Source organism: Garra rufa, chromosome 7 (genome assembly GCF_049309525.1).
Source record: "Garra rufa chromosome 7, GarRuf1.0, whole genome shotgun sequence".
Taxonomy (NCBI): domain Eukaryota; kingdom Metazoa; phylum Chordata; class Actinopteri; order Cypriniformes; family Cyprinidae; genus Garra; species Garra rufa.
Window position 1 is genome coordinate 26,450,766 of NC_133367.1, and position 10,920 is coordinate 26,461,685.

A 10,920-nucleotide genomic window follows, 5' to 3' on the forward strand; every position below is an offset into this window, starting at 1 on the left:
TGATTTTTTGTCTTTCATCTTTCTTTTATCTGCACTTTTCCCTCTCTTCTCTCTCTTTGTGTGAGTGTGTGGGTGTGTGAGTGGGTGTGTGTGGGTGTGGGTGTGGGGGGGAGTGTTTTTTTTTTGGGGGGGGGGGTGTTTGGGGGGTGCTGTGTGGTGTGTTTGTGTAGAGTTGTGTGTGTTAGGGGCAGGGGCATGGTGTGTGATGTGTTTGTGTAGAGTTGTGTGCGTGTGTGTGTGTGTGTGTGTGTGTGTGTGTGTGTGTGTGGGTGTGTGGGTGTGTGTGAGAGTCAACATGCATGTTCCATGTTGCATTTTTGCTCTAGTACCAGTCTTTCATTTATGTATGAACATTTTCAGATTTATAGCAGATATGTTGATTTTTTTATGCCAATTTCTATATAAATGCTCCCTGTTGCAGTTACACACATGTGTGTGTTTGTGAGTGTGTGTGTGTGTGTGTGTGAGATTCCACTTTGAATTTATGCTGTAGGACCAGGCCTTTATTTAAATGTTAATTATTTTAGATTTAAACTGGATTTACTACTTTTTTTGGACAAACGAAATGAAAAAAATTTGCTTTTTTTACTTTTCCCATTCATTTTCAATGTGGGGTCAATCTGACCCCAAGGAGAGGAAACGGTAATTTTTTTTTTACACACCTTTAGAACAACCGAATTAAGTCCGGATTTTTTTTGTGTTTTTAGATTGATTATTTAGGAAAAGTCACAGAGTCTCATGCCCCTGAGATTAAGGGAACTTTATAAAAAAATGAAGGAAAACTCCAGTGGGGTCAGCCTGACCCCAAGGAGAGCTTAAGGGTTAAAACTTCCAAATTGATACTATTTTTTATTATCTTAGGTTCTTAAAAATCCATATTTTTATCATCATATTTATATTTAAGTGTATTGTATTTATAATATGTTATTTTGAATTAATTTTTTTCTGCATTGATTTTTTCAAATCATTTTGTATTGTCTTAAAGTTGTTTAAAAAATTATTTTTCTTAATAAAAGCTGTATATTTTATTTGTTTGGATGGATTGCTATTTTGTTGTCTGTTAGATGTGTGTATATATATATATATAGGCATTTATTAGCTGTCTATTTGATGTCTAGTCTTTTTTTGGGGCTATCTTTAGACGTCTATTAAATGTTCACTGACAGCCGAAATTTTGCCTTGTTTAGACCCATATTCACTGTCTATTAGATGTATACATGTAGTCGTTCAATAGTAGTCTAACTGATGCCTTGTCTATTCTTGGGCTATGGTTAGACGTCTATTAAATCTTCACTGACAGCCCAAATTCAGTCTTGTTTTAGTCTAGACCCATATTCACTGTCTATTAGATGTATACATGAAGTCTTTCAATAATGGTCTAACTGATGTCTCGTCTATTCTTTGGCTATGGTTAGACGTCTATTAAATCTTCACTGAAAGCCTAAATTTTGCCTTATTTTAGTCTAGACCCATATTCACTGTCTATTAGACATAAACATGTAGTCATTCAATAATGGTCTAACTGATGTCTAGTCTATTCTTGGGCTATGGTTAGACGTCTATTAAATCTTCACTGACAGCCTAGATTTTGCCTTGTTTTAGCCTAGACCCATATTCACTGTCTATTAGACGTATACATGTAGTCGTTCAATAATGGTCTAACTGAGGTCTAGTCTATTCTTGGGCTATGGTTTGAGGTCTATTAAATCTTCACTGACAGCCTAGATTTTGCCTTGTTTTAGCCTAGACCCATATTCACTGTCTATTAGATGTATACATGTAGTCGTTCAATAATGGTCTAACTGAGGTCTAGTCTATTCTTGGGCTATGGTTAGACGTCTATTAAATCTTCACTGAAATCCTAAATTTTGCCTTGTTTTAGTCTAGACCCATATTCACTTTCTATTAGATGTATACATGTAGTCGTTCAATAATGGTCTAAGTGATGTCTCGTCTATTCTTGGGCTATGGTTAGACGTCTATTAAATCTTCACTGAAAGCCTAAATTTTGCCTTATTTTAGTCTAGACCCATATTCACTGTCTATTAGACATAAACATGTAGTCATTCAATAATGGTCTAACTGATGTCTAGTCTGTTCTTAGGCTATGGTTAGAGGTCTATAAAATTTTCACTGACAGCCCAAATTTTGCCTTGTTTTAGTTTTAGTGTCTGAACGGCTAAAAGACGTCTTTTCAAAATTGCTTTCTGGGCATGATGTGTTAATTTTGTTGTTGACGAAAACATGTAGGCTAATAGTTTTGATTATCACAGAGAATTTTGAGAAAACCAGCTGTTTTGTACATAAAATTGACAAAATGGCCGCGCCCTCTTACGGAAAAATAAGGTGGATATCCACCCTGCTGAAAAAAACATGCTGGTTATGTTTTGGTGCTGGGATGCTGGTTTATGCTGGTCCTTTGATGGTTAATGCTTGTCTTTTGCTGGTTTATGCTGGTCCTTGACCAAACACATGACCAGCATAAACCAGCAAAGGACCAGCATAAACCAGCTTAAACCAGCATCCCAGCACCAAAACATACCTAACCAGCATATGCTGTTTTTTTCAGCAGGGCAAGTTTTGTTTTCTTTGCGGCTAAATTAGTAGTAGTAGTCGTAGTGTTTTATCAGTAAATAATATTTCATTATTTAAATCTTTTATAAAAATGTTTGCTTAAAATTTGCTTGTATCCTTTCTTTTTATATAGCCTATTATTATTTTATTTTATCTCATTTTGTTTAATTAATTAATGTATTTATATTATTTTATTGATCGCTAATGCAATGACATTTCATTTGTTAGTGTGGTTTAAGTGTTTACATACTTTTTGGAGTCGCAATATGTTCCTAATCAGGTTTTAATCGTTTACATTCAGCTGAATTAGACCTACAGCGTTATAAACGCCGGTTAATTGTCGCCGTTGCCCCACCCTACCGTACACAGCGCTCTTTCAAATAAACCCGATAATAAATTCTCCACAAAACCGCTGTCATTCGCTATTATACGCAATAATACCCGCGTTTTGGACGCGTTCACAGGCGAGTCGGTGAACACGCGTCGTCAGGTGCTGCAGCGTCCATAAACGCCCACCTAGAAGAGCATCAGACGAGAGAGAGCTGCGCTTACATCCGAGGTGAGCTTCTCCATCATATGCCATTAATTGACGTCTGCTTGTCGTTTATGGATGTTTGACGGTGAATGTGGTCCGTCAAGATGCCGTTTATGTCTCAATGAGCGTTATGAATGAGCTCGAGTGTTTACATGGTCAGAATAACATCCTCTGATTATGCAATGATTTTTATGCTTGTGAATGGATGTAGCTGCCAAATGCCACTTGTAGTTGAACCTGTTATGTCGATTCTGCAATGCTCTAACGGTGTTTTTTGCCAAACAAACCACTGTAATACCAAATGAAGGCTTGAAATTATGCACTGGTATATGCATCATTCAAGACTTGTTTTGATGATACAGCCACAGCCGGTGGTCCTGTTTTTTATTAATTTTTGTTTATTTATATATTTTTATGTTTGGCATTTTTATACTTAATGAAGTGCATTTTATTTAGACAATTTTATAATATTTTTTGTTATAATAAATTTATAATTCAGTTACAGCGTGTGTGTGTGTGTGTGTGTGTGTGTGTGTGTGTATATTTTGTTTTTACAGTACAACCTACTGTTCAGTACCAGTAACAAGGTTGATACTGGCATTTATTCTCTTGTTTGTGTTCACAGATGGCAAAAGCAGACCAGCGCTTTGGGCAGAGAGATGGATCTGACCAGAACTTCGACTACATGTTCAAACTCCTGATCATTGGCAACAGCAGTGTAGGAAAGACCAGCTTTTTATTCAGATATGCAGACGACTCCTTTAGCAACTCTTTCGTCAGCACGGTCGGCATCGACTTTAAGGTGAAGACGGTTTACAGGAACGACAAGAGAGTGAAGCTTCAAATATGGGTGAGTGCTGGTGTAACTGAATTCTGAATGTAAAATGTGAATGAAAATGTTATTTTTAGCTCTAGATTGTTTGTTCTAATGTGATTGGCTGGCATCATTAAACTCGAACCGCATCCGGCGGTATTATGCAAAATGCGCATCCTCTTCCTTCCACAATCACCTTCCACCAGCCTGTGAATGAGAGCCATCTTTTTATGGAGGAAAAGAAAGCAAGTGCCTTCGTTTTTTTTCCCCCCCACATGCATCATCGATGCTAGTTGTCATGGAAGCAGCACTCCATACTGCTCCCTGGCAGAGAGAGATCCTCATAGCCAATTAAAGCGGCCCCTGAGGGTAAGAAGGGGTTGGAAGAGAGTTCGAAAGCACATGAGAGCGCTGGGTGACAAGTACGACACAGCCACAATTTGTGATCATTCATAATCTGGGTGTATTGATCGGGAGGTGTTAAAAATAGGCGCTCGTTCAAAACAGCTGCAGGAAAACTGGCGCCAAGTGGAACGAAACAAAATGGGCTTTAAATAAAGACAGGCCTAAAATAGAGAAATTGTGACGTTTCACCAAACCACTCATTTCATTTGTCCTCCTCATGTTTGCTCAATGAATACAATAGATACCAATGAAGGTCGTGATATGTTAAGCTGTTATAAATAACAAATTTTGTCATTAATTACTCACCCTAATGTGTTTCCAAACTCGTACGACCTTCGTTCATCTTTTGAACACATATTAAGATATTTTTTGATGAAATCCGAGAGCTCTCTGACCATGCGTAGACAGCAACACAACTAGAACATTGTTAAAATAGACCATATGACAGCAGTGGTTCAACCTTAATGTTATGACGCTACGAGAATACTTTTTGTGCACAAAGAAAACAAAAATAACAACTTTATTAAACAATATCAATATTAAAAATACGTTAAAGGGTTAGTTCACCCAAAAATGAAATCAGTCCATGATTTACGCATCCTAGGTGTATATGACTTCCTTCTTTTAGACGAATCCAATTGGAGTTATATTAAAAATTATCCTGCCACGTCCAAGCTTTAGAATGGCATAGGCTGGTGTTTCTCTTCATCAGTCCAAAACATGTCCTAAAAAAGTGCACACATCCATTATAAAAAAGTGCCTCACACAGCTCTGGTAGGCCTCTTGTAGCAAATCGAAGCCTTTTTTTGTAAGCAAAGTATCCATATTTAAAACGTAAGAATCACTTTAATGTAGTTTCCGCCAGCTGGTTGTACCAGGAAGCAGCTCCAGGCGGATGACGTAATATTTTGGCGTTGCGTATGCACCGCTGAGTCTTGTATAAACCATTGTTTTTTTACAGGAGCAAAGGAAGCAAAGTTTCCTTACTTTAGCAAAGGAAAACCAGTCTCCTCTTGGTTTATATCAAAATCCTCTGTCATTTCTTCTTTACGTGTGAGGCACTTTTTATTATGGATGAATGCATTATATTAGACTTGTTTTGGACTGATGAAGAGAAACACTCGGAAGTGCCAGGATAATTTTAAATATAACTCTGATTGGATTTGTCTGAAAGAAGGAAGTCATATACACCTAGGATGCATGAAAGTGAGTAAATCAAGTGCTAATTTTCATTTTTGGATGAACTAACCCTTTAATTTGTGTTCTGAAAATGAACAAAGGTCTTGTGGGTTTGGAACAACATGAAGGTGAGTAATTATTGACAGAATTTTTATTTTTGGGTAAACTGTCCCTTTAAAATAAATATATATTTACAATTAATATATAAATAATATATATATATATATATACATGTTTAATAATTTAAAATGTTTATATTTTTAATAAATTAATACAATTAATAGAAATTTATAAAAACAAAATAATGGGGGGAAAGTGGAAGGAAATAGGTTCAGTGTTCGAACCTGCATCTCCTGCATGAGCACCACAGCTTGATGTGTAGATGCAGCTTAACAATTGTCAGGGCTCTGAAAAAAATATATATGTTTTTGGCATAAATGGCACATATTTACCAAAGACATTCAGTCTAAGACGATGACTATAATAATAACTGTAAGAATAAAGTAGTAAAGATAGTAGATAGTTAGTAAAGATAGTTCCATTAGAATAGAAAGTCCACATCACAACTACAAAAATAACAACACAGAGAAATGATAACTTCAGAATCATCTTCAGAACTACACCTGACTTTAAATAGCTTGGGTAATTAAAGCAGTAGACAACTAAACGGCGGCGCGTAATAATAATAAACAGAATGTAGTTAAAGGAACACTCCACTTTTTTTGGAAATAGGCTCATTCTCCAACTCCCCCGAGTTAATATGTTGATTTTTACCGTTTTGAAATCCATTCAGCCATTCTCCTGTTCTGGCGATATCACTTTTAGCATAGCTTATAGCATAGATCATTGAATCCTATTAGACCAATAGCATCACGTTCAAAAATGACCAACGAGTTTCCATATTTGTTGTATTTAAAACTTGACTCTTCTGTAGTTATATTGTGTACTAAGACCGGTGGAAATGCAAAGCTGCGAGTTTCTAGGCTGATAAGATTAGGAACTAGACTTCCATTCCGGCGTAATAGTCAAGGAAGTTTGCTGCCGTAATATGGCCGAAGCAGGCGGAGTATTATCAGAAATGAGTTCCCAGCTAGTTTAGCATTTGCACATGTGCTGCGTGATATTACTGCTCCTGCTTCAGCCTTATTACGGCAGCAAACTTCCTTGACTATTACGCCGGAATGGAGGTGTAGTTCCTAATCTTATCAGCCTAGAAAATTGGAGCTTTGCATTTCCGCCCGTCTTAGTACACGATATAACTACAGAAGAGTCAAGTTTTAAATAGGACAAATATGGAAACTCGTTGGTCATTTTTGAACGTGATGCTATTGGTCTAATAGGATTCAATGATCTATGCTAAGCTATGCTAAAAGTGATATCGCCAGAACAGGAGAACGGCTGAATGGATTTCAAAACGGTAAAACCCAACTTGTTAAATCGGGGGGAGTTGGAGAATGAGCCTATTTCCAAAAAAAGTGGAGTGTTCCTTTAACTGTTGGTGTGATATATAGTTATAGATATCTTTACAAATATCGTTCTTTATGTGAATGGCCATAAATGCATAGTTCACCTAGAAATTACCCCACTCGCCCTCAAGCCACTTTAGGTGTACGACTCTCTTCTTTTAGACGAATACAATCAGAATTATATTAAAAAATATCCTGGCACTTCCAAGCTTTTATAATGGCAGTGAATGGCTGTTGAGATTTTGAAGCGCAAATAAAGTGCGTCCATCCATCATAAAAAGTCCTCCACATGGCTCCGGGGGGGTTAATAAAGGCCTTCTGAAGCAAATTGATGCGTTTGTGTAAAAATATCCAGATTTAAAACTATGAACCGTAATCTCTAGCTTCTGCTATCTGTTGTACGCTTGAGCAAAACAAAACACGTCTTCCAAAACAAGGATTTGTAATGAAAAATTACAAATGAAAAATGCCTACGCCCTACGTCATCTGCTGAAACGCCACTCTCTCGTGAACACAAGAGATTCCGGTTTATATGGATATATTTCATTACACTAACACAGCAATTCACTTTAGAGGGCCTTTATTTTAATATATTATTAATAATGTGCATCCACATTAATAACTTCAAAATCTCAACACCCATTCACTGCCATTATAACATTTTTGAATATAACTCTGATTGTATTCGACTGAAAGAAGAAAGTCATATACACTTAGGATGGCTTAAAAGGGGAGTAAATCATGAAGCAATTTTAATTTTTAGCTGAACTATAACTTTAAATCTGTGTTTTTTCACCATTTGCTGTGTGGTCTATAGGATACAGCAGGGCAGGAGCGGTATAGAACTATTACTACAGCTTACTATAGAGGAGCCATGGGCTTCATCCTCATGTACGACATCACAAATGAAGAGTCCTTCAATGCAGTGCAGGACTGGTAAGCAGCTTTACTCCTGAATCCATATGTTTTATCTACTAGTAAAGTTATATGACAGGGGTGCCCAAACTTGGTCCTGGAGGGCTGGTGTCCTGCAGAGTTTAGCTCCAACTTGCTTTAACACACCTGCCAGAAAGTTTCTAGTATGCCTAGTAAGAAATTGATTAGCCAGTTCAGGTGTGTCTAATTGAGGATGGAGCTAAACTTGAGGACACTGGACCTCCAGGACCAAGTTTGGGCACCCCTGTTTTTTTTTGTTTTTTTACATAAATGCACTTTCCTTTCAGGGCAACACAGATTAAGACCTATTCGTGGGATAACGCTCAGGTGATATTAGTGGGGAACAAATGTGACATGGATGAGGAAAGGGTGGTGCCTTTTGAGAAGGGTAAACACTTGGCTGAACAGTTAGGTAAGTTATGTATCCAGTCTTTAATGGAATTCATTGGTTTTCAATCTGATTTCTTCTAATTCCTTCTCGCAGGGTTTGAGTACTACGAAGCCAGTGCCAAGGAGAATATCAACGTCAGACAAGTTTTCGAGCGCTTAGTCGACATTATCTGCGTGAAGATGTCAGAGAGAGTTGATACGGATCCATCCATGGTCACCGGTGCCAAAACCACCCGGCTAACCGATAAGCCGCCCCAGCTACCTCAGAATTGTTGCTGATTTCCATCTCAACTCATATGCCAACTTATCAGCAGCGGATCCAATGTCGTTTGGTTTGATGTTCTGTTATATGGCGATCGGAGCCGATCATGGGGTGCGTTTTGTAGTACAATGCATCGTTAGAACTAGCTAGTGTCGACTGTTTCTGCACTTTCATCATTTAAACACGGTTCAACAATATAGGATTGTCGTTAATGACGTCAAGCACAGGTTGTGGAGTAAAAATGTATTAATGCTAATGCTTATTAATCAATTTGATGGTTTATAGTTATAGTTCATTTACGCAAACAACAGAATGCCGTTAATTGCTGTAAATCATTTTAACTTTACCAAAACGTCATTTCGATGAGATTCTGCAAACGTAGCATCAACATTTTTCATTTTTTGATTTACAATTCATTGCATGTTTGATTTACAGTACGTCATGCTCACTCCAGGGTTTCCATTTGCATTTACTCACAAGTGCACTCTTCGAAAATTTTCGCTCATTGTTGACAAGCGAAAAAAACTACAAAACAATGTCTATACATTTAGATATCATGTTAACAAAAAACTATGCCAGTGACATGACTACTGTTTGCTAATGTTGTTAGCGAATGTTTCTTGGAACTATGGTTTCAGGAAACAGCGAATCGTTGAACTACGTTGGTAACGACAGAACTTGCGACAACAGTTGGCTAACAATGCTTTCGGGAAACGCACCCTTGTTCGTTTGTAGCTGTCAAAACACGTGAAGTAGTTCAGTAATAATAGTACACTTCTAACTTAATCAGTCCATAGGAAACTCAAAGCAGGGACTACAGCAAAGCACAAATACTACTACTTGGCTCTCCGAACTTCAGTGTTCACTGCCGAAACTAGATTTAAAACACAATCTGTTGTGGCACAATCTTGATAATCTTATAAATTATATATTGAGTGTAGTATATGAGTACTTTTAAGGGATAGTTCACCCAAAAAATATAATTCTGTTGTCATTTATTCATGTGCAAGTTGTACCTGTATCAGTTTCTTTCACCCGTTGTTACCCAAATATTTGACAGTAACCATTGACTTCTATAGTATGGAAGAACGTACTATGGAAGTGAATGGCTGCCGTCAGCTTACAGATTTGAAACAATATGTGGATGAGTAAGTGATGACAAAATGGGTGAACTATTCTATTAGTGAAGGTTATTTTATTAAAAGGCACAAAAATAAACTCAGACTTTTGCAAAATGGCCATTATGCAGTTTTCAGGGTGGTTTTTGATGCTCTGATTTGATTGGATCAGAAGCAGATGCACATTGTATGTTGGACTCCATCTATTAACTGCTGGCACAGTATGTGTTTTGAGAATATGAGCACTTGCTTATGCTATCTTTATGTTGAGAGAGAAAAAAAAATGTGACGTTTAGTAAATTCATGATAAGGTACACTAAATAAAATTCATGTCTTACACAAAAATATGATATCAAATTCATGTTAAACTTAATAGTATTGTCAGAAACCACATGTAACAGTTATGTGTAATAATAGACCTGAACACAATCAGCACATTTCATAGTCAGGTGACGTTCGAGAGATATTATTCTTCACTCGAACACTCGAGCGGAATGTCGAGATATATTGTGAATTCGTGCCAGGATGTCTTTATATTTCAGAAACTTGTAGCAAATCCTTGTGGGTTCGTGTATGTATAATCTACTTTGGATTTTTATCAAGTGACGTATGAGTGTTTTATGTAACTATAGTCGAGATTATTCCAAATGAGATATTTTTAATTCAGACGTTATAGGCTACTTTTCGTTTTCCTGAGTAGATATTTATTTTTATGCTGCTGGAATATATAGGTGTACCTTTGCTGTCAGTGTATTTTGATTTGTAGACAATTTGCACTGGGGCGTACAGTGATTGTACAGTCGTGAATGTTACTTTTAGATGCAATTTGTAACAATAAAAGCACAAATCACATATAATAACATATAATATTTACGTGCCATGTCTGTCATTGTATGTATGTTATGCTGATGGCCAGAACAGTAAGATTTTTAATATTTTTATTTTTAAGTATTCTCTTCTGCTCACCAAGCCTGCATTTATTTGATCTAAACAGCAAAAGCAGTAATATTGGGACATATTTTTATTATTTAAAATAACTGCTTTCTGTTTGAATATATTTAAAAATAATTTATTCCTGTGGTCAAAGCAAAATTTTCAGCATCATTACCCTAGTCTCCAGTGTCACATGATACTTCAGAAATAATTCTAATATGCTAATTTGCTGTTAAAGAAACATTATTTGTATTATTAATATTATTATTATCAATATTTAAAACAGTTAAATACATTTTTCAGGATAC

At 36.6% G+C, this 10,920-nt stretch overlaps 1 protein-coding gene across 1 annotated transcript; it reads left to right on the plus strand.

Moving 5' to 3' along the window:
- The first annotated feature begins 2,929 nt into the window (after positions 1–2,929).
- On the plus strand, positions 2,930–8,665 carry LOC141338512 (ras-related protein Rab-3B-like). The gene is made up of 5 exons (XM_073844084.1): positions 2,930–3,133; positions 3,735–3,959; positions 7,791–7,909; positions 8,197–8,321; positions 8,394–8,665. Exons 2-5 carry the CDS (start codon positions 3,735–3,737, stop codon positions 8,576–8,578), a joined length of 654 nt encoding a protein of 217 aa, XP_073700185.1. The 5' UTR covers positions 2,930–3,133; the 3' UTR covers positions 8,579–8,665.
- The last annotated feature ends 2,255 nt before the right edge of the window (positions 8,666–10,920 follow it).

Coding starts and splice junctions, on each gene's coding strand:
- LOC141338512 (XM_073844084.1), top strand. CDS start 3,735: ATGGCAAAAGCAGACCAGCGCTTTGGGCAGAGAGATGGATCTGACCAG. Junction 7,910..8,196: donor TTCAATGCAGTGCAGGACTG/GTAAGCAGCTTT, acceptor CTTTCCTTTCAG/GGCAACACAGATTAAGACCT. Junction 8,322..8,393: donor ACACTTGGCTGAACAGTTAG/GTAAGTTATGTA, acceptor TCCTTCTCGCAG/GGTTTGAGTACTACGAAGCC.